Raw genomic sequence first — 26,734 nt, 5'->3', positions numbered from 1 at the left:
ATTAGATTTAGCAATGTTGCTCTTCTTTCCCATGTGTTAAAAAATAACATTCTCAATGATATAAAATAAATAGATTTTGTCATTTTGCACTTTCTTCCCATGTGTTTAAAAAAATAAATAAAATTAAATACTACTACTAATAATACAATAAAATTGTAAATGACGTAAAATAAATAGATTGATATTTAGTGATTTTCCTCCCTATGTGTTTAGAAAATAAAAAAAATAAAATAATAATATACGAAAATTCCAAATTACATAAAATAAATGCATTCATTATTATTTAGTAATTTTGCACCTCTTTCCGTGTTGAAAAAAATAAATAAAAATGAAATACTAATACTAATAATAATAAATATAATTGTAAATGACAAAAAATACATAGCTTAATTAAAATAAATAGATGAATTAATATTTAGTAATTTTGCACTTTCTTCCCATGTGTTTAAAAATAATAAATAATAACATTAATAGTATAATAACATTCAAAATGGCATAAAATAAATACATTAATTATTTAGTAATTTTGCACTTCTTTCCCATGTGTTTAAAAAAAAAATAAAATGAAATACTAAGACAATAAAATTGTAAATGACATAAAATACGGGTACATAGCCTAATTAATATTTAGTAGTTTTGCACATCCTTCCTATGTGTTTAAAAAAAATACATAAATTAAATAATAATAATAAAAGAAAATTAAAAAGAAAGAAAATAAAATAGATGAATACATTTTTAATAATTCAGAATTTACTTCTATTATATGTTTTTTTTTAAAAAAAATAATAATATTGTTATATAATATAATACGATTCTAAATGCTCCAGTGCTGCCCACACTGGTGTATGAATGTGAATGAATGTTTGGTGGTGGCTGGAGAGGCCGTAGGTGCAAATTGGCAGCCACGTTTCCCTCAGCCTTCTGCGGCTACAGATGTAGATTAGCACCGCCAGTGTGCGACTGCGGAGTGACTGAATAATGGGTTCACTTCATCGTGAAGCCCTGTGGCTACCTTGAAAAGCGCTACATAAAATCGAATCTAATCTAATCCATAAATGACATAAATAAATATATTAAATCATATTTAGTATTTTGCACTCCCTTTCCATATTGTTTTCTTTGGGGGTTAAATAATGCATTACTAGCACACGATTACTGTTGCACAAGTAACTCAAGGGAAAGAGACAGTACTGTGACCACATACATTCCTGATAATCCGTGTTATATTGGAAGTTATACAGACAGTGCCAGTCCAAGTTTGAATACACCTTTTACACCTATACACCTGTTCAAACCAGTGACATGGATAACATAAAATACAACACAATCACAACAGGAGAACTCCAGACAGGAGAGCAACAGGAGAAGTATTCCACACTCACCTATCGTACAGTAAACGTGTATCGGCACAATAAAGCATACAGATCATTTGTACAGTCATGACTACGTTGCTGAACAGCACAACACAACACTTTCTTGTGTCGTTTCCAGCCAGAAAATATAATACTTCACTACTACTACTACTACTACTACATTAATAACATTCTAAATAACATGCAATAACATTGATTAATTTAGTAATTTTGCACTTCTTCTCCACACGTGTGTGTTTTTTTTGGTAATATAACGCATTATATAGTAATAATTGCTGTAATTCAATGAAAAAATATTGTACTTTGACAACATACATTCGCCAGAACTAGTTTGTTATATGTTATACATACATATACATACATATACAGTACATACTCTGTTAACGGGAAGGAAATGGACACCATCCGACGCAGTACAGCACGCTACGTCAGCCCTGAAGCACAACCACATTGTGGGACATGTCATATTGCAGTGAATAAATCAACTTAGTGCTGAAAGGCCAAAACACCCACTGATTCAAAAGGTACACTACTGATGATGTGCCCCAAAATTTACATCCTTCCTATGGCTGAGATAAAGTTCCCACGCCACTCTCAACGCCCACGCCTCATGCGATTAGCATCTAGTGACACAAAGGACATTTTCCATCAAGTCCTGTGTGTTTACGAACTGTACCAGTCAAAAGTTTGGACACACCTACACATGGGAACGTTTGTCCCTGGTACTGTATATAACGTACTGCACAAAGAGAGGGAGAAAAGATACTGCATACACACGTAGAAATGTAACAAAATATCTAGTACATAAACGTGACCATTTCACATCAAGCTGAATGCTGAACATTTCTTTTGCAGCCAAAAGTGAAATAGTACTTGAAGGCATGTCTGAAGGTGTTATCTCTGAAGCCGTATATGAGCGGGCTCAAACATTTGGGGACGATGAGGAGGCCTAAAAAGAGAGCATATTGAAAATGAAGAGCCATGTCAGCTTTTACATACAAGAGGCCGCCAGAGTTGATCATGTTAAAGAGCGTGGAGGTGAGACACAGGCATAGCTGAAACATGTGCAGCATCACCGTCTTCCGGGCCTTGTTGGCATTCTGGACGTTTGTGGACGCTGACCTGACGGCACAAATGATAGCAATATATGTATAGAAGATAATTATACTCACTACCACAAAGTAAAGTATGATAAAGATGGTGTCTATTGTATTATAAATCTTTAGGCGCCACACATTGTTTCTACTGCAGTACTGAGACACGATGAAGCTGGTGTTCTCCAGCCTGACAAAGAGCAAGAGCTGGATGAACGAGTCCAAGGAGGCCATGGACCACATGACCACAATGGCGATGCGCGTTGTCCTGATGGTGACAATGTTCGCGTGCCTGAGCGGAAAGCAGATGGCCACGTAGCGCTCCAGCGACATCACGGCCAGGTTGAGCGGGGAAAGTTTCACAGCGATGGCCGCCAGCTGTACGACCAGCATGCAAACGTAACTGATCATGGTGACCATGGTGACGGCAAAGATGTACAGCAACATGGTGGTCAGCAGCTGCAGGGAGTCGCTGAGGAGCAGGTGTCCAAAGAGGACGTACCGAGAGGACTCCAGCATGTGAGGCTTTCTCAGGAGCGTCACCAGCATGACCCCGTTGATGTAAAGGAACAGAAGACATGGCAGCATGGACAGCAGCACCTTCACGGGCGACATGCGGAACGTCACCTGGTTTACTCCAGACGATGCGTTCATGACCACAGCATCTGTGGTCATGAATCAACCAAATTTGCGTTCTTCTTATTGTTCAATCCTATGTTGCATTAATGCAAGATTCCATGAGGCAACTCCAGGAGGAAGATACTTACATCTTACTGATGTTGTCCAGCTTCGCAATGAAGATTAGGTGTCTTCTCATGTCTTTTCATCATTTGTGTGGCAGCATCATCGTCTATGTCATTGTAACCAACAGCCAATCAAAACTCAGCCCTGCCTGCAACTGCTCTAAGGCAGTCAAAGTTGGATATGGTAATGAGATATACAAAGTGCAAGGATCATACAACATACTGTACATCTTCGTGGATTTTTAAAAGCAAGATTTGAATGCACAAATGTCTTTTGCATATTTTCTGCACAGACAAATGCAAGAGAAGGCAGATAAACTTTCACAAACTGCATTAAAGCTCGGTCTAACTCCCAATACAACAAAAACAAGTGCTGAAAAGCCACTCCAAAACCGGAAACCCCATCTTCTTGAACAGCGCTGTCCTAGACGGTGTTGTGGATACCACCGGAGGGACAGACGCTGACATTAGAAGCGGAATTAACCAAAGTTACGCATGTTCAACTCCAACATAAAAAAAGTGATGTTGTATGGATCGGAAGCATGGAGAACAACAAATCACACAACACACAGGCTCCAAATATTCATCAACACCTGCCTCGGAAGGATATTAAACATGGGGTGGAAAGACAAAGTTAGCAATGTAGACCAATGTAGAGAAAGTGGAGTCGGATTGGCTACAAGAGGTCGCCCCAGGAACAGCTGGAGAAGAAACGTAGAAGCAGAAATGGCAGAGAGTGGGCTCAACTGGGGAGAGCTTGAGCAAAAAGCCATAAGCCGTGTGAAATGGAGGACATTCATCAGTGGTCGATGCACTCAAGTGGAGCAAAGGGCTTAAGTCAAGTGAGTCAAATGTGGCGAGGAAATCTTCACCATGCAATGTTTCTGGATGCTGCTTCCCATCATGGCGACCAAACCTGCGCAGGGCGTACTACGGAAGTGGATGTTGAGTAACCAGTCTCATCTATCTAGCGTCTTCCCAGGGTCACTCGCGTGTGACATGTTATAGTAATGCTATAGTAATTCTTAATTTGATTAAACTTACTTAAGATTTGTCAGATCAAAGTGCGACTGCTGCATACGACATCTATCCATACGTATAATCGTAGCATTTTCTACTTTCTGGTTTTGCACTCTCAGCATCATGGGAATCGCAGTTCTTTTCGCATGAACATAAAACTAATGTACAGCAATCTATTTTACATATGCCATAAATGATTACGGTAGTAGCAACAACAACTGCCGTCATTATTTGAACTTTTATCATTTTGAGTTTTTGTTTCAATTTGTGGAAAGATGTTTAACTGTTAAAAGCATCATGCTTCGGTCATGCATGCAAAGTTATAAAACATTTCACCTGCACTGTTTTGTAACCCACTTCAATAGGCCTATATTTTGTCATTGTAGTTCTTAAAAGTCATGTTAAATTATTACCACGTCTCCTTCTCGTGAACCCAATATTGTGTATCGCCCACTTCCACCATAAAGCATAACAACATGAAAAAGGAGGAAATAATTAAAAATGAAACGTATTTGCCGGGGAATGGTCCACTCTATGCGGTAGAAAAAGCTCTACTGGACACAGCGCCATGCAGACCCTGAAAAATGGGCAAATATCTAAATAAGGAGAAAGGGAGGTTAGAGAAGGGACAGAAAGTGAGAAAATATTGGGCAATGGTGCAGGATTCATGTGAAATGTGTGCATAAGAACGCATTCAACAAGTTTTACTGGCCAAGTCCAAGAGAGAACAGTTAGACAAAAGGGTATGGATGTTAATAGAACAAAAAACAGAGTTACTATAAAAATACAAAACTAGTCTCTGATGTTTATGTTAGGCGTGAGTGTTTATTTGTGAAATGCATCCGGTGGCATCGCAGTAAAAGAAGCATGTGTTTATTCATTACATGAGATATGATCTGACATTAATTTGAGAGAAGAGCTGCTGACTATATCGGTTTATAGGATATTGATAAGACAGCCAATATTGAGCATCTCTAATAAAAATGTATTTAATGCAAGGGCACACTTGTGCAATATTTGTGTGTAGCGATATGTCTTGGCACTGAGTAATGATCACAATTTGCTGCAGGATTTCTACTTTTGCAAGATTTTGTTGTGGTTTTAACTATGATTTGATGAGCACCAGTGCACCGTATCATATAGTCACACACAAATTGCAAATGATAAAAAAAAGTACCTACAGTTGAGCATAAAATTATTCATGTCATAGCCAAATTTTCAGTTAATGTAAAACTTGATTAAGGTAATGAATATCTTGTAGATGGCAATGACACTACGAATTGAATGAATGATTATTCCGATTCCCTCAATACAAACATGTCCACATTCATAATTGATGAAGTGTTCTCGATTATGCAAAAAGCTACCATGGCATCCTTAAGAATATTGCTATGAATTGCTATTTATATGAATCATTTTACAAATGTAAAACCTATTGAAATGCAAGAATTTGAATGGATTTAATTACAGTAATACCTGTGACACAACTTCCTACAGAAGACTCATTTCTTGTGATATTTCAAGCTAAAATCTACCCATCAAATAAAAAAAACCTAGTATTTCTCTGCCATAAGTGTATTTTTTTTTAGTAATAATATAATTAATAAAATAAAAAAAAAACAAGATTCTGTATTCTGCCCACATAAATTCTCAAGAATCTTTGCTCATCTTAAAAATACACAAAGGATTAAAATATACTAGAGGTACATATTGAATTACAAAAGCAGAGGTAGAAACATAGTCAGATAAATAACATCAATTATTCTAATTATTTAAAAAAAAACATACATTACAAACATAAATTATTCTAGTTTTTATACTTTGTAGGATGCTATAAAACGAAGATTCATTTATGATAGAAAAATTAAGCATAATCACTGTTTTTTTTTTAAATGCCAGTTTTCTGTACAGTAGTAGAAGGAATTAGTATTGCCTTCACTTGGTTAAAATCAGCAAATTACTGTTTCCTTCTCCGACTTTAAGGAGAAATTGGTGAATTAGCATAATTCTAGCACACAAATGAATACAATATGATCATTTCAAATCAAGGTGAATGCTGAATGTTGCTTTTGTGGCCAAAGGTGAAATAGTACTTGAAGGCATGTCTGAAGGTGTTATCCCTGAGCCCGTATATGAGCGGGCTCAAACATTTGGGGAAGATGAGGAGGCCTAAAAAGAGAGCGTATTTAAAATGAAGACTAGGATTTAAGTTCAAGGGGCTCCCTGATTTGATCATGTTAAAGAGCGTGGAGGTGAGACACAGGCATAGCTGAAACATGTGCAGCATCACCGTCTTCCGGGCCTTGCTGGCGTTGTGGATATTTTTGGGTGATGACCTGACGGCACAAATGATAGCAATATATGTATAGATGATAATTATACTCACTACCACAAAGTAAAGTATGATAAAGATGGTGTCTATTGTATAATAAATCTTTAGGCGCCACACATTGTTTCTACTGCAGTACTGAGACACGATGAAGCTGGTGTTCTCCAGCCTGACAAAGAGCAAGAGCTGGATGAACGAGTCCAAGGAGGCCATGGACCACATGACCACAATGGCGATGCGCGTTGTCCTGATGGTGACAATGTTCGCGTGCCTGAGCGGAAAGCAGATGGCCACGTAGCGCTCCAGCGACATCACGGCCAAGTTGAGAGGGGAAAGTTTCACAGCGATGGCCGTCAGCTGTATGATCGTCTTGCATAAATAACTGACCATGGTGACGGTGGTGACGGCAAAGATGTACAGCAACATGGAGAACAGCAGCTGCAGGGAGTCGCTGAGGAGCAGGTGTCCAAAGAGGACGTACCGAGAGGACTCCAGCAAGTGAGGCTTTCTCAGCAGCGTCACCAGCATGACCCCGTTGATGTAAAGGAACAGAAGACATGGCAGCATGGACAGCAGCACCTTCACGTGTTCATGCAGCATCCACGCCGTGTTTACTTCAGACGAGCCGTTCATGACCGCGGAATCTGAAAAACCATAAGCGTTATACTGTCCATATTGATCCACCCTAAATCACACCAATAAACAACAACTGTTCTACTCTCAACACACAGATACCAACATGGGACTGATGTTCTCCACTTTCAATGAACAATGAAGCTTTGGTGTCTTCTCATGTCCTTTCATCATTTGCGTGGCAGCATCGTCATCGATGTCATTGTATCCAACAACCAATCAAAACGTACGACAGCTCTGAGGGAGTTAAAGTTGGATATGCTCATGAGATATACTGCACAAACAAACAATCTGGGTATTTACTACTACAAGTAGGATTGCTAGTTTCGATGCTCAGTCCGCCAACCAGAAGAAACAGCCACCCATCTGGCCTGGCTCCAGGCACATTTCAGGCCCAGGCAGAACACCTCACTGTTATGGCTCCACGCACCATTTCTGGGCTGTGTGAAGATCCTTACCCCGCTGCATTTCCCGCCTTCCATGGAGCCTCGCTGGGCGTGTGCTCCAGGCTAAGCACCTTGTTATGGCCAGGCTCCATGCACCATTTCTGGGCCGCATGAAGCCCCTTCACCTGCTAAACTTCCACAGAGTCTCGCCGGGCATGCGTAATGGAGCTTCACACGCCGTTCTGGCCGGGCTCCATGCACCATGTTCGGGCTGCATGAAGCCCAGTTCCCTGCTCGACTTCTCCGCCTCTCCTGGAGCCTCGCTGGGCGTGATCACAGCGGAGTATCTCGCCACTCTGGCTGGCCTCCAAGCACCATTCCAAGGCAGCAAAACTTGTTAAACTTTATGTACAAAAAAAACTACAGAATATGATGTCAAGACATTTCATCTAAAAATAACTGGTTAGTAGCCTAATTTAAAGCATCCAAACTTTTATGACCCTTCCCATTGAAAGAATCACTCTCTATCACGCTCAGATATTGTTCACAAATCTGTTTAAATGTTAGTGAGCATTCATAATCCATCCACCTTGCAGGTGTGGTATCTCAGGCTGGCCACAATAAAAGGTCCCTCTAAAACGCACAGTTTAACTGTACTGAAAACCAGTCAGTATCTGGTGCGACCACCATTTGCCTCAATTACCGTATACGCCAATCCAGAACATCCCAAACATGCTCAACGGGTGACATGTCTGGTGAATATGCTGGCCATGCAAGAACTGGGATGTTTTCAGCTTCCAGGAATTGTGTATGGATCTCTGCTGTGACATGAGTTTGGTTTCTTTGTTATTTTTGCATTTGCTGTCTTTTTGCCTTTGCTTTGTTATAATTACTGCTATGCACCCCTTCATCATCCACACGGACCAACGGAACCTCTCCGACATCCGCGCTGCCCCAAGCCTTAACGCTTGCCAGGCACGGTGGACTCTCTTCCTGACGAGAGTTGACTTCTGCATCACCTTTCGCCCTCGCTCACTCAATGCAAAGTTTGATGCATTGTCTAGGATGTTTTCATTACCATCTTTGCCCAGTCCTAGATCCCGAGGGCCCCTGCGATGGGAGGTTGAGAGGCGTGTCACCCAAGGAGTCGCCTCCCCTGTCGGCTGTCCTGACGGCCTGTTTGTCCCGGCATCGCCCAGAGGTCCTGGTGTGGGCGCACTGCTCCAAGATCACCTGTCACCTAGGGGCTTTCCTCCTCTCTCAACGTTTCTGGTGGCCTACCCTCCATGCTGGCACTAAGAGCTTTGTAGCTCCCTGCGTTACGAATTAGTCCTCCCACCAGGCTCCAGCTGGCTTGCTTTGGCCCCTTTCTATCCCATCCTGTCCTTGGTCTCACATGGCTTTGGACTATGCAACTAGACTGCCCTCCTATAGAGGTTTCACTCATCCTCACCGTTGTGTATAGGTTCTCATGTTCTGTAAGTACAAAACTTCATCCCTCCGAGACCATGAAGCTACTTGTCCAGCATGTGTTTGTCTTCATGGGATTCCCTTTGAAGTGGTGTCAGACTAAGGCCCTCAATTTTCTTCCGCCACTTGGAGGGCTTTTTGTAAGTGCCTGGACTCCATGGCGAGTTTATCACCGGACTACCGCCCCCAATCCAATGGACAGATGGAGCGGGCCTATCAGGATTTGGGCCAACCAGGACTTGTCAGTGTTCTTCATTCTCGTCCATCTACCGTCCTTGGGGGCCTTTCCTCCATACCCCATGTTGTCCACGGCTTCCGGCCCGGCATCTTTCTTTCCCAGGAGGCTGGTTGGAGAGTCCCTTCATTGGCCGATTTCCTTCATTGCGCCTGCCGTGTTTGGTGCAGCACCAGCGTTGACCAGTACTGACGGCCACCATAAGCCAGCGCCAGGTTTGGGGTGACTCTGGTTTGGTGCCTTTGATATTTTTGTATTTGCTGTCTTTTTTGCCTTTTCTGTGTTATATTTACCACCTCTGTTTCTGTGATGCCGGAGACGCCTGAATTGCGCAGTTACGAGACATGCCGCAGCTGTTCCCCATCAGCTCGCACCCATTGCGAGTGAATGGCACTCAACAATTCTTCCTGCTGGAGACTCCATGCCACGTGCCATCTTGATTCTGCGCGTGTATTTTTTTAATTGTCATTCACATAGTGGTACCTTGGCATACGAGTGTCCCAACTAACAAGATGCGAGCAGTCTCTCGGCTGATTTAGATTTTTAGCATTGCTAGTTACCAGCAGGCATAGCTGAAGACAGCTATTTGGGGGCTTGTGTCAATGTGACCATGGCTGAAGATGAGAATGGATCGAAATAGCTTTAGAAACATTATTTTATTTATTTATTTTTTAATCATTGCGCCTGAACGTTTCCCCCGGCCCTGTGGTTGGGGATACCCTGGCTTACGGCATGATGGGGATATGATGTGCTTTTTTACATATTTGAAAATACTGTAAGAATGCCACATTCATAGGATTGGCTTCTTTATTTTAGAAAGCAAGATTAATGTCCACATCAACAAATGTAATCGTTGAATTGTATTGAGTCAAATCATATTGTTTGTACACTGTATTAAATCAGTCTGCTTTTCAAATATATCTTTTTTTAAAATCATGTCTTAACCCGTGTATCTAGATACTGTACGTATTTAATTGTTTACCACAAAGGGATTTACATCACTACTTATTATTGATAAAAACTTTTCTATCGGTGATTAATTTTGCGTTAACTATGTACAAAATGCGCTTAAATATTTGAATTGATTGACAGCCCTGGTACAAATTAAAGTTAGATATCGGAACAATTCATGGATTTGGAGATAATCTAAAATATATATTTTTTTGTCAGCAGGGTTACATAAAAAGAAGGGCAGGGAAAGAAGACAGTTTTTTTTGAGGAAATGGAAAATGTGCTGCTCTGGGATTTTTCCTGAATTTAGTGAAATCATGTAATAATTAATAAAACAATGTAATCATGTTTTTATGACATAATTGAAGCATATGCATGCAGGTGGAGCATCGTACCCTTTGCCCACCGATTGCTATTGTACTCGTCATACTGTATGTACTACGTAAAAAAAAATAAAATACTTTGTTCTAATGATCAACATTACATTCTTTACTGTAAATTATGACTTGTGAAGGTAAACATGTGGAACAACACACAAACATGCTTTTCTCTTTAAGCGTCGTCCCTTGTTTTTGGAAATGATCCCAGCGGCCCGAAGAGATGATGTCGTGTTGACAACTTGACACATCACAATTGTTTACAAGCTCACATCCCTTTCGGGAGCCATTATCGCTGTTCATCAATTATTCATATGTTTATATTGCATCATCATGGACGCTGTATTCTGTAGAGGGTCAATTAAAACACACCACGCAACTTCATTCCCTGGAAATCAAACACATGATGGGAAGCATGTCACCTTTGTCGAGTGGAGGAGCCAGACATTTTTCATTGGGGTGGCCCAAGATGAGGCACGCAGTACAATATTTCCGTCAAAATGAAAGAATAAATACATTTAAAAGGTAAACGATGAAGTGAATTATTGACACACACTATTCCCAGGCTATTGTGGACAGCATAAAATTATGTGGCGGGCCACATCTGGCCCCCGGACCTTGGGTTTGACACCTGTGGTCTAGATGCCCAGTGGAGTGGCCGGCGAGTGACCAGGGGTGGCCACGGCCAACCCCGTAGCTCTGCCACTGCTTTTGGACCATCTATTATAGCAATTAATCACTGAGCAGTGTGCCAAGAACATGTTTTCAATGCATAGTTTCTGGATTCTGCTCCCCATCATGGCGGCAAAACGCGCGCAGGTCATAATATTAAAGTGGATTAACTCTAGACCCCTTGGTTTACATGCCCACTCATGCTGCTACAGAGAGCTTCCAATATTAACATATTTATGTGCTGAATCACGCTTCAGAAGTCAAAGTCAACATAGTGAGAAAACTTGACGGGAACTGACCGAAGTAATCATGGAAAACTTACCTACAGCTTGCAGTTCGTGGAGGACACGGTTTTAGCAACAGCTCCTCCACACAAAAAGTTGTGTGCTGCAGTGAATTTCGTCCAAGCGGAAACAGCGGTTGAGCTGGAGTAATGTTCTGCACCACAGAGGCGAGTTTGTGAAAATTACCCCCCAGCCGTTGGGGTGGCCGGAGGGTGACGAAGGGTGGCCACGGCCACGGCTAACCAACGTAGCTCCACCACTGCCTTTGTCACGAGATTCACTATTGTTTATCCACTGCATTGTTTTCTATTATTTTGCATCCATGCCATACCTCTCAACTCTCCCGGTTTCACCTGGAAACGACTGCAATATGTACTTCTTTGCCGGTGCCCTCCCGTTATAACAGTTTCACGTATTTTCCCTGTATTTTAAAACTTTCATGCAACTTTCTCCGGTCCCGCCTGAGCAGCACAGCTTCCGGTCCGCTGGGTAAAAAAACTAGCCTTCAAAATAAAAGCACGACAGTAAAATAACACGGTGGCATCACAGCAGGGTCTTTCCACCAGTATGATGCACGTATGTATCAGTTGTACACTTACACAGTCATGTTGCTTTTTGCAAATAACAATGCTGTTTTGTGGTTGAATACAGACAATTATAACAAAAAAATGTGCATATTGAAGCAAACATTAGGTATTTTATGCCATAATTACGCATTTTCAAGCATAAAATGGCGAAATGAACTAAAATACATATATAAGGCATTCAGAAGATGCATTCAAAGGCGTTGTGAATAATTTGTAGTATTCGTAGTGACACACCAACACCAGACTTGATCGCCACAAACAACAGGCTTATATTGCAGGTTAGAATTATTCACAAGAGGCACAACAATCCCTAATAAAAACACATGCTAATGTTACTGCAGTAAGCCACACAGAGTTAAAATTCAACTCTGCACCCTCGACGTCACTGACCGTTCGCCACTCAGCTCCCAGCAACACACAAGCAAGAGTCTTATTTATGTCTTGAATGGCTTATTGACTGTTCTTGTGTCTACTATATTGGGGAAAACGAGTGTAAAGGTGACTATAGGGCTGTTAGTTCATGTCTAGGGGCCTCTAATAATGTTTAAAGCTGTATTTAGAAGGTCGTAAAAAGGTTTTCTATGCTTTAACTACGAAAATATTTAAATTATAAATAAGGAATCCTACTTTACCTGTGTAAACTTATCGTGGAAAAATTAACCACGATAAACGAGGTATTAATGTACTGTACATGACTTTTCTGTCCTATTCTCAGGAATTCCAGTCAATAATGTTTTATCTTTGGTTTGAACTTTAGAAGCCACAAGTCAGGAACGCTGCTTCTATGTAAAAATACAAAAATCCTGCCTGAGACAACTTTCTTGAAAAATTCAAAGCATTTTATTTCAGGAAATACATGGAAGAAACAGTTTCACTACTTTTTTGTGCATCTGCCATTGTGCCATGTGATATTACAATGCATTAAATTGTGTTTACATTTCAGCTATTAAAAGACACAAATCAAAATGTATATGTTCTCTATATGAACTAATACAACTCTGTGTAGTACAGTGCACAATAAACAGAAACTTCACCCAAGCAGAAAAAAATACAAGATGGACTACATTTTTGTGGTGTCCTTTAATTATCCCAAATTATAATAAATAAATCTTAACAATTTCTAAGTAAACCATGAGCTATGTTGATCTTGCAACACAATGCAATAGAAGATTTAAAAATACAAAAAGCATGGGTGGCACGTTCCCAGTCCATTTTTAGCCATCATGGAATTGAATTCAAATGTGACGTGTGATCACCATGATGCATCACCCAAAATACAACCTAAAATAAGGATAGCTTTACATAAAAAAACAAACCGTAAAGAAAAGAATACAAACAATCTAGTGTTTTACAATCACATAAGGCAAAGCTGGAAGGCAAAGAATCTACATAATGAGCAAATAATAACATGATGATCATTTTTCTTATCTAGTTTAAATATATTCTATGTAATCTGCTGTTGTGTTCAATGGTGTTGACGAATCTTCAAATATTTCTTCTATGGCGACTTGTTAAATTAGCTGTGGAGAGATAAGATGGAGCAGACAAAATGGAATCACCGTGATTCAGGATAGGGTCGTTCCGATGCAGTATTGGTATCAGGTGATGATACCATGAAACATTCTGTGCGCTAATGGTGTCAGCTTGTTATTGCCAGCAAACGTAGCTAAAAGAATATCAGCAAACGTTGCTGTCTCTTCGCATGCACCGCTGTCTTCCTTAGTCGCACGTTCACGGCCGCGCAAAACCGTCGGACATCACACACTCTTAACACTAAAATAACACTAAATATCATATAAAATCAAAACTAATGATAATGAAGCAACCTGGACGCTATGTGCGATATTTAAGTGCTCATGACACCAAAACACATGTTAATCTAGTTATTTCCGCCATGAAAAATAACACTGAAAGGCATATTTCCAGTGTTGTTCGACTGTCTGCAAAGCCGTAAAGCTGTCAGGCTGAGCACTTCTTCCAGCTACATTTGCTGATCATCTTTTGACGCGGATGCAGATGACAGTGACGTGTTATGTTCAGTAAAGCAATTGCTAATCGACTACCTCCTTGCCATTCTTAATAGTGTCTGTAGACGCTACAACAACAATAATAATAATAATAATAATAATAATAATATTAAAGCAAACAGAGATCTGGTATTGGAATAGAATCTGTATCCGCAGATAACCAAATTTGGGAATCCGGGTCAGAAATTAGAAAATGTGCATCGGGGCATCTCTATACATCAGGAGTGTCCATAGTGCTGCCGAGGGGCCATTTACGGCCCGTGGCTGTTTTTTTTTGTTGTTGTTTTTTTTTTCAAAAAATACAATTAAACAAGAAAACTAAAAAAAAAAAAAAAAACAACAACAAAAATGGGAAAAAGAGCAGTAATTTTACAAGATTAAAAACAAGAAATATTAAGGGAGTAAAGCCATAATATTAAGAGAAAAAATAGCATTAATTTGAAAAAAGTAAATGGAAAAAAAGTCCTAATATGAGAAAAAAACAAAAACAAAAACACAAAGCTTAGATGCAGGTTGTTTTCTCTCCAAATTTCTCTCTATAAAAAAAGTTTGGACACCCTTGCTATCATGATATCTAATGTGTACATTTTGAAAAACCATTTAAGACTATTTGGTCTTCATGAATGAAATGCCATTCCCTTCTATTGTACTTGGTAGCTTTACTTACCACATAAATCCTTCTTTAAACTCAGTAAATTTGTGCCGGACCATAAACGCTGCTAGGGCATCTGCTACCTACAAAGAGGAGACGACAGAACAATTAAAACATAAAAATGCAACCCATCGTGTTTGATACAGTTGATGGACATGGTGTACTTTTTCAGGCGCATCCTCGTGGACAGCATGACCACACTGAGGGAGGACCTGCATCTGAAACTTCCCTGTGGACAAAGTCAGCTCATCAAGCAAATGAATTTTTGGTTTGGTTTGGTTTGGTTTTGGTTTAGTTTATTTGAACATGAAGGTTACAATGGAATACATCTCGTGAATCATTCTTTGACAGTTCCACATGTCCAAAAGGAGTAGGAAGAAGCAAAGCTTATTTAATCCTACCCCCCATCCAATCTACATCTTGTACACTACATGTTGTTCACTTCCTGGATTCCATGTCATGTTTTCAGTGATAGTCAGAATAACACATAATAGATAACGGTGAGATAGCCCTCCCCCCAAAAAAAGAAAGAACATTAATAATAATAATAATAATGATGACAATACTAAATAAATAAATAAAAAAGAACAAAGCTTTTTCTTTTTTTTTTTTTAAACACAACAAAGAAAATTATATAAAAAAAAAAAAACAAATAAAAAATAAAATAAAATAAAAAAAAATAAAATAACAAACCTGACAGAACAATCAGGACTCTTCTGCCTTGTATTTAGCAAACACCAACTGCTTGTATTGTTTTTTGAATTTGCTCATCTCTGTACATTGTTTGAGTTCCTTACTCAATCCGTTCCATAATTTAATTCCACACACGGAAATGCTGTGGGTTTTCAGCGTAGTTCTCGCATATAAATGTTTTAGGTTTAATTTTCCTCTAAGATCATATTTCTCCTCTCTGATTGAGAAATACTTTATTAGGTTTTTGGGTAACGAGTTGTTATTAACTTTATACATTATTCTAGCGGTTTGAAAGTGTACTAAATCTGCAAATTTTAATATCTGTGATTTTAAAAATAAAGGGTTTGTATGTTCTCTATACTTGGCATTATGAATTATCCTCACAGATCTTTTTTGCAGTACAGTGAGTGAGTGAAGATTGCTTTTGTAATTATTTCCCCATACCTCCACACAATACGTTAGATATGGTAATACTAAGGAACAGTACAGAGTGTGGAGTGATTTTTGATCAAGAACATATTTTGCTTTATTCAATTTTGTGGAGAAAAATGAGCTCTTTACCTTGCATCTGTCCAATAGTAAGGTCTTTATCAAGCCGATCCACACCTGCACAATACACATGTTGAATTCCAAAGAACAAACAAAACAAACTTTGAGGAAATGTTAGTGAGGGGAGGGATCGAACCTGCGAGAAGAAGCAGCTTTGGCACAGGGCAGGTGAGGAAGAGTGCAGACAAGCCTTTAAACCACCCCTCCCAGTACTTTTCTGTCTTTGCTAAATCAACCCGCCACGTGAAGATGCTTTCCTTTTTTGTCTGCAAGAAATCACCGTTATAAAATGACAACTTTATGTATTTCCAACACACATACAACTCACAGGACACAGCATTAAGTACATTAAGTACAAAGATAATAATGCTGAGTTTGGATATAGGTTATTATTGTGGTATAGAAATGCAGTGCCTCTCAGCTCCTGCATGAAATGATGAGTTTGCATGTATTGCACCTCTTGGTCGTCTTCCTTCATTCTCTTCTTGTTGGACTCCTCTTCCCCTTCTTCATCCTCTTCTTCTTCTATTATTCCTTCACCTATGCTGTTGGAGACCACCGGGCTGCTGCTGGACTCCTCACATCTTCCAATGTCACAGTAGAACAAAGAATTAGGAACCTTAAACAAATATTAATACTTAGAATTAATTAGAATACCATATTATATTTATAATCCATTCATCCATGTTCTATGCCGCTTCTCCTCATTAGGGTCGTGGAGGTATGCTGGAGCCTATTCCAGCTGACTTCGGGCGACAGGCGGGGTACACCCTGGACTGGTTGCCAGCCAATCGCAGGGCACATATAGACAAACAACCATTCACACTCACATTCATACCTATGGACAATTTAGAGTTGCCAATTAACCTAACATGCATGTTTTTGGAATGTGGGAGGAAACTGGAGTACCCGGAGAAAACCCACGCACGCAGGAGAACATGGGGAGAACATGCAAACTCCACACAGAAATGCCCAACGGCGATTCAAACCCAGATCTTCCCGATCTCCTGACTCTGACTGTGTGGCCAACACGCTAACCACTAGACCACCACACAGCCCTATAGTTATAATATTTAAATATAATATTCATAATTAATATTTTTGTCCAATTTAATTGGACTGTACTGTACTTGGACTGCATTTAACCAATCACAGCCATTTCTACCATAAAGCAGAGGTGTCCTTGGGGCCATTTGCGGCCCATGACTTGTTTATTGCTGGCTCACGGCAGGGAAAATAGAGCAAAAAAGGCACAATAAAAAAACAGCAATATAAAAAAAACAATATATGCAATTTTTTTTATATCATAAAATATGTACAGTATATATATATACAGTATATGTGTGTGTGTGTGTGTGTGTGTGTGTGTGTATGCAGCCCTGAGTGGACAACGTTTGGACACCCCTGGACATACTTTTTCACTTGGCCTCCCATTGACACCCGTGCTGACTCGATGTTTCTGATCTGGCCACTCTTCACACTACCAGGAAACAGAAGTCGTGTTTTTAAACATGGACAGTCATGCTTTAGGGCTGTACTGGAGTAGCGTGGTTGGTTGAGGCTTACCTCCACTCGATGGCATTTTCCAGAGATTTAAACATCTTTGGCCTACTTCTGAGGAAATTCTGCATGCTGTTCAGAGCATCCATTGCTGTGCCTGCATGCAAATGACATTACTTGTATTAGTTGTATGAAAATCCAAATGAGAACTGAAAAAACAAGAAGAAAACCTACCCTCAACAACATCGATGACACACAGGCCCAGCAGCGATGGTATATGATTGGCAGCGGCCGTGTGAACCGCTATGGCCCCACCCATGCTGTGCCCGATAATCATAATTGGCGGTGGGTTGTCTCCATAGAGAGCCTCCACCACTTTACCAATATCCCTTTGGAAAGAATAGCAAGAGAGACCCTGTTAACCTTGAGTTGTATAAATTGTACTGCCAGAAACCAGAGCTCAGGCACGTTAATTGTTATTTAATTTAGAATTCGCCCTGGAAAAAATTTATTTGAAATGTTTATTGTTGCACAAATTGATGCTCAACGATACTGTCTACATTTTTTGAGACCAAATACTGTAAACCACTGTTATGATGATATCAAATGATACAGACAGACCAAAGTTGTGGAATTGGCGTTGGTGACATGTATTTTCTCACAGGCAAGTCATACTGTCTGTTATTATTATCTTATTTTATTTCTGCAGTGATCCAAGTTCCACAGATGGCTCCACACATGTGTGTTCTGCCAGCAATACGAGGTGCTGCCAAGCAAAGGAGCAGTGTGTCTGGCTGCTTCTGTTGGGTTGCATTGTGGAGGTTTTAGAGCTTCCGGACCGGCGTTGCACTGCTGCTGCACAATCAGAGGTGGAGATCCTGCGCTGCGGATACTTCACCTTTGTTGACTGCTTGTATCTAATTACCAAATAAATGCATCATGCAAGAAACACTCCCTGTCTTTCACTTTTAATGCGCGGATCTTTTCTATGTATGAGGTGTGTTATGAAGCTGAATTATGGTCGCCACAGTACGCCGTCATGTCAGACACACGCTCTGAGCAGCTCCGGTGCCCGGTGGAGGTCAGGGTCAGTAGAGAGCGGAGGGAGCCACCTCCTGCGGCCGCCACGGTGCACTGGACACCTGCTTTATGTTGATGGTGATTAATGATAACGGTGATTAAGGTTGCAGACAAGTCCGTACAGCTCTGTGTTTTGATCTGATAAATATTAAGTAACTTTGATCAAATGTAGAATTACTACAGCTTCTGCTTGGATATTAACACATGCCGCAGCTGTTTAACTCCCATGAAAAAACATCCACATGTCACTTGCTGACGCTGGGAACACCAAGGTAGGTATGTGTAAAGAACTTAATGTACGGTTCCAATTATGCCAAGCACACTTCCACTTCCATATTACATTTATTATCATTCATAGCAGCAAAACCATAGTTCAGTCTGATTGGATTCTGGCTATCCTGTTCTCGCAAGACAGTTTTTCTCCAAATGAGAAATCGCGTCAAGTTTTCATCTCGCGACGAGGCCTCTGAAACATTGTTAGCAAACAACAAAGGAGGAGTTAGGATGCTAAAAATGACGTCAAGGTTGAGACACCATCTCTGGGGGAAGGTTCCGACACCACCTAACTACCACATACAATGCTGTCCTTACCCTTCCTAAACGACTCCACCGTATCTGAACAACTGTCCATTCTTGTCCGGGCGTGCCTCAACCTTAAGAGGATAAAAACTGTGAATCCTGCACCAACCGCTCAGACTAGAGCTGTCCTATCTAGTCTTTAACCATGAACTGACGAAGCCTTCTCTGAGAGGTGAAACGCCTGCTAAGACAACTTGAACAACTTGAACTTGAACAGTCTAGCTGCAATTTCCCTTGTAACTAATTACATTTATGAAGGATTAATTCCGTTACTAATTCAATTACTTTTTTTGGTAAAGTAACTAGTATTGTAACAAATTTTTGCATGAAGTAATTTGCCCAACACTTGTAACAACACACAGCAACTTACTTGGCCATAGTGTCTGCAGAGAGATCTTCTGAATTTTTCACTTTGGAGTCACCTGCAGCAGATGAAGGGATTTTATATTAATACTTCGCTTGAAATTTCATATAATACTGCAGATAATGTTTCCTTATTCATTGTTTTTTTTTCTACTACTGCTCACCTAGCCAATCACAGGACACATATATACAAACAACTATTCACACCTATTGGCAATTTACAGTAAACATTGGAATATCAAAAAACACCTGGGCTTGGTTGTACATTGTAAATGAAATTTGTTTCACTGCCGTCCAGTAGGTGGTGGTAATGCACATTAGAAACAGGGTTAGGGTTAACGACACTGACGAGAAGCAATGTCCAATGTTTAAACTCATAAGAACCCAGACCCATTTCTGCTTATTATACCAACGAAATGGCAACACATAGAACACTGTGATGTTAAATGTATGTTAAATTGGGCGTTAATGGCCAATGTATTCCTTATTTCAAAATAACTGAACAGTTTTTTGTGCGTAAGCTACTATGAGCTAGTTTGCCAACCCACATTAACTCAACAAGGACAAGACAAGGACCAAAAAAAGCCAATGAGGCCTTCCAGAATCTAGGGACAGAAACAGGGTGGATACAGAAAAGACAGCTGGCATTTATTGTTCGAGTATTTATCAGTAATACAGTGAAAATGAGAGGAAATGTCAATATTAACTTTGCAGGTCTATTTCAGTGTGCAGCCCTAAATTTTCTGTTTGCGCTCCTAAAATTTTAACTTAGGGGCCACTGTGCTCCTAGTAAAAAAAGGTTTGTCACATGACACCCTTCCATGTTTTGTGGGAATTAGATGAGTAGATTTCAAACAACACTGGTAACATACAGAACCTAACCTGCTGTGCTTATTGGTGGTCATTAAAAACATCGCTTCCATTGTTAAACAGTTCAATATCGCAGCTGGGTACTCTGGTCTTCATGCTGCATGCACTTACCATGAGCTCGAAGGTCCATAGCCACCACCCTGCAGTTGATCCTGCTGTATATGACAGCCTGTAAAAAGACATATAAACGCATTTTAGTGCCTGTAAATCAGTCAGGATTGAAATAACAGTAAAAGTTAACATGCTCACAGTGAAGACAGCCCAGGAGAGAGCAGAGTGTCCTCCTCCATGCAGCAGCAGCAGCACAGGACCATGAGCACCACTGCAGTAAATCCTGAAAACGTTCCAAGCAGTCAAGGAAATGCTGCACAGGTTAGACATGAGATCGAGAAGCTTGCAAGTATGGTAGATCCCCAGGGGTGCTCACACTTTTTCAACCTGTCAGCTACTTTTAAAATGACTAAGTCCTAAAGATCTACTTCCTACTATAAACACAGAGAATACATACTGTATATATTTACTATACAGTAATCCCTTGTTTATAGCTGTTAATTGGTTCCACACCCTACCATGATAAATGAATTTCCGTGATACATGAATCAATGCTAATAAATGGAATATTTTTGTACTTACAGCAACCTTCTAAATATGTTTTATAACATTGTTAGAGCCCTGTAGACATGAAATAATACCCCATAATCACCTTTACACTCATATAACCAAATATAGGAAACATAATACTGTACTGTCTTATAATAGAAAATGACAGAAAATAAGACATAAACAAGACTGTAGAAAAGGCAGTACATTTAGAAGACACTTTCCACTAAAAACAATGTAGGAAGCACATGTGAGAGACACAACATATGGGTGGATGCTGCATGAGGGTGAGCCAATCAGTACAGAGGATACTGAACAATAACTTCCTGTACATCATAGTACGTGTACACAGGCCTTGGATTTTCCTTCATTTAACAATGCTTATGCTTGAAAATGCTTTATGTAGGCCAAGAATACATACATTTTGTTAAATATGCATATTTTTGACTAATAATAGGCCGTAGTCAATCACAAAACTGCGATCATTAATTAATTCCTGAAAAACACGATATTGTGAGGGAGTGATAATGAACGGTGATATTCAAAGGGATTACTGTGTTTATAAATATGAGTATTGATGTGTGTTATACATGTATGTCAGGGGTGCACAAACATTTTCAACATGCAAGTTACAAGTCAAAATGATCAACCTCTTACTATACTTAATATCCAACTGGTAAACTTTGACGACTATACTAAATACTAATGATTATTATTTCACGTTCACAGTTTCAAGTTTACAGGTCATCAGAATAGCTGATGTCATTCAAAAATTCAAAATAGCTACGTAGCTTTCATTATACATACAGTTCATGTATTACGTCCAGTTAGCATTGGCTATCAAACATCGCAGATATACAAGAAATGAAAATGATTCTGCAAAAGACAATGCAGCTGAAGTCAAGGCAATGGGCATATTTTCCAATTAAACATGAAATAATAGTTTTAACAAACAAAAGTGTAGAAAACACACATTTCTATAGTGGAGTTCAGGCTGCAGAGCAGAGCCATAAAACAAATGACGTTCTTTCGCTGTAACTAGCCGCTACAAGTGAACAGATAAGTTTTGTTTTAGATGTAGGCATCTTAACGCTGTTAGTTTATCCGTAATCCGAATAATAAAGACAAAAGTTCTACCATGTGTTCCATGTGACGTCTGTTCACCACTTACTTTGCTGCAGAGGTGCAACAGCGGATCGGGAGGGGAGCTTAATGTCAGCTGACTGATGTCATAGGACATCTACAAAGTGGCGTTTATGACATGGATGACACATGCGATCGACCCACACTACCTTCGATCACAGTCGACGTACTGGGCACCCCACTCTATGTCACGTCTTGGCATGCTGGAGTTGAGGCGTGACCCCAGGATACGACCCGATAGCAGGTAAAATGTTTATTTATTAATGATGGTTACCGTGCAGGGACAGGCATCCAACAAGCAGCAATAACGAACGCAAACAAGCATAATTCTCAAACACCCGACAGAGGCTCAGCTAAATAATCAAAACACAAATGAGAGGCTGTTGGAACATAACCGTAAAGCATGCAGAAAACAGCACAGGCAAAACAGGAAGAACTACAAAATAAAGAGCATCAAAACAAGAACTAACTAAGACATAAAAAGGCAACATAATCGAACTGTCACGTGGGCTAACTCACAGAGCATGACACTCTAAGCCCTGTAATATGCCTCTCACACGTAATAAAACACATTTAAAACCATAAACTGTAAAGGTACTCACCACTAATGAATGACAATGTCAGATGATTGATAGATCAGATTGAATCTGTGTCACTATCTAGCCTTTAGCCTGGTCGTGAGGCTAGCGCTGTAACCACGCTTCTGTCTGCTATGTCATCGTCTCAAACGCCCTCTAAATCAGCTAGCGGTGGTACACGTTACGCAGGTATGTACACGTATGCTAAATATTTTATACTTTATTATCACATATTCATAATTTATTACCAATTTAGGATGAGTGATAGGGTTTCTGCATACAAATGACCTATTTTTGCAGATAAAAAACATAAATTAGCATGTTTTCCCACAAGTATAAATGCTGAAACACGAATAAGCGGCGATTCGCTCTAACGCACAGCACGTCTCATTGCACATCAGTTTTGTGTTGCACAAAAGATAATCAATAAAATCGACTGACCGCTCAATAAATAAAAACAAACTCGACAATTTTGCCGGCCTCGATATATTGACATGTCCATGCTTGTTTGTTTTCCTCCTCTGTCTCAACCAGACTGGCTGGATGACAAGAGGCTTCTCTCTGTGCATCAACACCTGGGCACGGTGGCTCCATAGCAGAATTTACGAAGTGAGTGAACCCTCCTGTCAGTCATTCAGTCATTTTTTGTCACAGTGGGGGGAGGCAGGGCGCTAGGAAGTGCACACAGAGTGCTGCAAGTGAGTGTTTTGAGGAGTACGTAACAATCAAGCAAATGCAAATGGGGGATTCTCCTGAGGGTCATGATGCACAGATTACCGTGATTTGAAGAGGTAGGTAGGTGAAAATATACTGCAAACATATTGAATAAACAGGGGGAATAGCGTTGAATACTTTCTTTGTGCCTGTTGTGTATAAAACATGATCCGATGTCAATTTCAGCCCGTTTGCGCATCGTCATTTTGTGACAACTAAATAATACAAAACGATGGAACTTACGTTCCAACCAGCTGCCATGATTCCTGTGGTGTAACACCTCAAGGTGCACGAAACACATTTTTCTGCATCCAAAACATTGTACATTGCACTGACAAAACGTTTCACCTCATTAGACAATAACGAAAGTGACACTGATTCAAAATCAGAAATATTGTGATTGTGAAGTGCAATTTTTGAGAGTCCATTTTATTTTCATTGGGTTCTTTTTTTAGTCTTTTATTGGCAGTTTCATTTATTATGTTTGTTATTATATTTGTGTAATTTATTTTATTTAAAAGCTCTTGATATTCCAATTACAATGTTAAACACTCTTGAGAAACTAAAGTTGATTTTCATGATGCCATATAGTCATTACATTAATGAAAAAATGGCCTCATAATAAAGTTGACGATAATATCGCTTCTTAGTTATTTAATTTGCAGGACAATTATTGCCCAGAAAAAATTGTGGCACAGAAGATAATAGAGCGAACATATGTGAATGTTTTCCGCAGGCATAGAGAAACAATAAGGATATGTCTTTGCCATTTTCATTCTCCACTTCAACATCTTCCATGGTTTCAAAATACTGGCTCCATGACAGCGGGCTGAAATCTCTCTTGCGTCCAGGCCTGAATTAAACAAAACACAATGTGAGCGAACTAGATTATTATCATACATATTTGGAGGGTTTGGTGCAGGGTCGTTGCTGACTGTAAACGTCTGTTACTACTTAACTTTATTACTCATAACAGAAAATAACAAAGAGGGACTGTGCATCTGCGTGGTAATTGTCGTATAACAAAGTGACAATCATTGACAAATCACATGTTTCACTGATACTGTGCACATCACAAACACATCATTATACATTTTAGGCTGTGAAATATTGACTTCATGCAAGCAATCCCACAGTGTCTTTGAATAGTTGTGGCATTATTGAAAATGGTTGCAAAAGCAGACTGTTGGAAACGTGCATTCACAGGCCAACACCTTATTAGGTACACTTGCACAATCAAAAGAGATGCAATGGTGACCATTTAACATACAAATGTATCGCTCTATGATACAGAGGTACTGCACAAACACAGCAGTGGGTTGTGTATCTCATGCTGTTTGTAGTCCTGTGCTATTTCACATTACAATAACGTTTTAGCTGTATCTACTAAAGATGATATATGCTATATACCAGTGCAATAGTTAGGATAATGCAAAATAGATCATTGAAATGTGATCAGCTGCTCTTTGAATCAAAAGGTGACCTGAAGTCCTAATCGTCGCAAGATGGTTGCACAGTTATAACAGTTATACAAGCGATAATACTTGCATAGCTCATCTTGCAAACTGCATAGAGTCCAACCAAACTGCGTATGGTTCAGCTCGTAGCTATTCGTATCATGTCTATAACTGTTTAGTTGAAATTATAGCATTGCTAGCACAGTAGCTGCAGTCCATAGGCTAATAGTGTTTATTTACATTTACTGCTAAAACACAAGATAGTGCTAAATGTTATGTTTGAAGACAAATGGAGTTGACAGCATGCTAATGCGATGCTAATTGACTCACCCCATCTTCATTTTGGAGCCGGACTGAAAGCTCCCCGGCACGGGGGGTCTGGAAGCTAACAAGTTTAAATGCATCTGCTTCTCCATGTTGTGGATAGCGGATCTCGGTCGCTGTCAGGAACGGCTTAGTGTGACATCGACCCTCTTTGGCGGCATATGAGCTTCTTCACACTAGGCAGACATGTCACAATGGTTGCTACATTTAACACAAGCTACGGACTACAGCTCTTCTTCTTCTGTCTATTGTGATTTAGGGTGTTCTTCTTTGCATGTCTCTCATAGTGACTATACTGCCCTCTAGCGGGGATAAATATAAACCGTGGGTCACGACGACAAATGCTCTTCTTCTGCGATGATTTAGTTCTGCGTTGAGATTACACTGCCTCACCGTGTTCATCAAAAACATTACATCAACTATTGATTTTTAGCGGGGCTATTCGACTAAATAACAAATAAATAAATAAATAAATAATAAACAAAGCTAAGCACACTTTCATAAAGTTAAGAGCAGAGGTGCCATTCTTTCCTTCACTATTATTCCTATTTTGCAGATAATGTCAATGGAAGGCTCTGTGCCATACCTTAATATATTTGACTTGGCCAAATGGCTGATACAGTCATGAATCATAAAAGACAATCAAAAAGATACTCAAAAGATCTCAAGAAGGTTCTACAGAACCTACTGCAAAATCGTTAGTCAAAGATCCTCTACAGTATATGAATGCACTCTGGTGTTTTTATAAATCTGCTGCAAAAAAGTTAGTAGCTCCAAAGTTTTGAACTGAACTCGCAGGCCAGTCTTATGTTGTTCCTGCGGGCCACCAGTTGAACGGCCCTGGCTTATAAGGTAACTCATTGCTATTGTCGAGCTCACAATAAAGCTCTGTATTATGCACTAGTATACACAATAATACGGGGTTCTTTCAATGTCTTTGTGGCTTTCCAGAGTGCTAAGATCATATGACTTTCTCTCATCATTCCAAAAACTGAGTGTGGACTTTATTGTTATATAGAAAGACAAGCTATCCAGTGGTGTAATAAGAAGAGAAGTGTTGTTTTTACACCATCAGGGACTTCTCTTATGGTCTCGTTTTTGGATTTGGGATTATTATCACATCCAAAGTTGGGTAAACAATACCTCCATAGTAGCTAAAAAAAAGAAAATTATTTTACCATTTTACATAGGCAGTTGGGTCATTCCTACAATTTTGTGCCATTTGTGTCCCCATGACCTTGTTTAAAAAGCATTGAAGTTTAAATTTGAACAATCCCAGTTCACATTGTCAGTCCACTTCTGTCTACTGTAACGCAAAACAATATGGAAAAACATACTTTTTGCAAACAGGCCAAACTGGCACGTCCTCCCTCATGTTTGCTCGGCTACAGCTACAAATATAAACAATAAAAATGAAACCGTTTCTACATTTTTTAAAATTATAATGTAAT

The 26,734-nt window shown here is 39.7% G+C and overlaps 3 protein-coding genes across 3 annotated transcripts; all 3 read right to left on the bottom strand.

Moving 5' to 3' along the window:
• Nucleotides 1-1,698: 1,698 nt before the first annotated feature.
• On the bottom strand, nt 1,699-3,142 carry LOC129169370 (odorant receptor 131-2-like). The gene has a single exon (XM_054755743.1). The coding sequence runs from the start codon at nt 3,140-3,142 to the stop codon at nt 2,198-2,200; it is 945 nt and encodes a 314-aa protein (XP_054611718.1). The 3' UTR covers nt 1,699-2,197.
• A 2,917-nt stretch (nt 3,143-6,059) lies between these two features.
• Nucleotides 6,060-7,659, bottom strand: LOC129168750 (odorant receptor 131-2-like). The gene is made up of 2 exons (XM_054754370.1): nt 7,299-7,659; nt 6,060-7,203 (listed from the first exon to the last, which is right to left on the bottom strand). The coding sequence occupies exon 2, from the start codon at nt 7,190-7,192 to the stop codon at nt 6,275-6,277; it is 918 nt and encodes a 305-aa protein (XP_054610345.1). The 5' UTR covers nt 7,193-7,203; nt 7,299-7,659; the 3' UTR covers nt 6,060-6,274.
• A 5,312-nt stretch (nt 7,660-12,971) lies between these two features.
• On the bottom strand, nt 12,972-25,546 carry ppme1 (protein phosphatase methylesterase 1). Its single transcript, XM_054755971.1, has 14 exons — nt 25,290-25,546; nt 24,264-24,355; nt 20,717-20,811; nt 20,579-20,636; nt 19,605-19,656; nt 17,810-17,964; nt 17,642-17,732; nt 17,490-17,555; nt 16,533-16,659; nt 16,212-16,341; nt 16,088-16,132; nt 14,998-15,062; nt 14,849-14,916; nt 12,972-13,674 (listed from the first exon to the last, which is right to left on the bottom strand). Exons 1-14 carry the CDS (start codon nt 25,373-25,375, stop codon nt 13,671-13,673), a joined length of 1,134 nt encoding a protein of 377 aa, XP_054611946.1. The 5' UTR covers nt 25,376-25,546; the 3' UTR covers nt 12,972-13,670.
• Nucleotides 25,547-26,734: the final 1,188 nt, after the last annotated feature.

Source organism: Dunckerocampus dactyliophorus, chromosome 16 (genome assembly GCF_027744805.1).
Source record: "Dunckerocampus dactyliophorus isolate RoL2022-P2 chromosome 16, RoL_Ddac_1.1, whole genome shotgun sequence".
NCBI classification, from domain to species: domain Eukaryota; kingdom Metazoa; phylum Chordata; class Actinopteri; order Syngnathiformes; family Syngnathidae; genus Dunckerocampus; species Dunckerocampus dactyliophorus.
The sequence above is the reverse complement of the archived record's forward strand: the minus strand, read 5'-3'. Positions and strand labels throughout refer to the sequence as shown.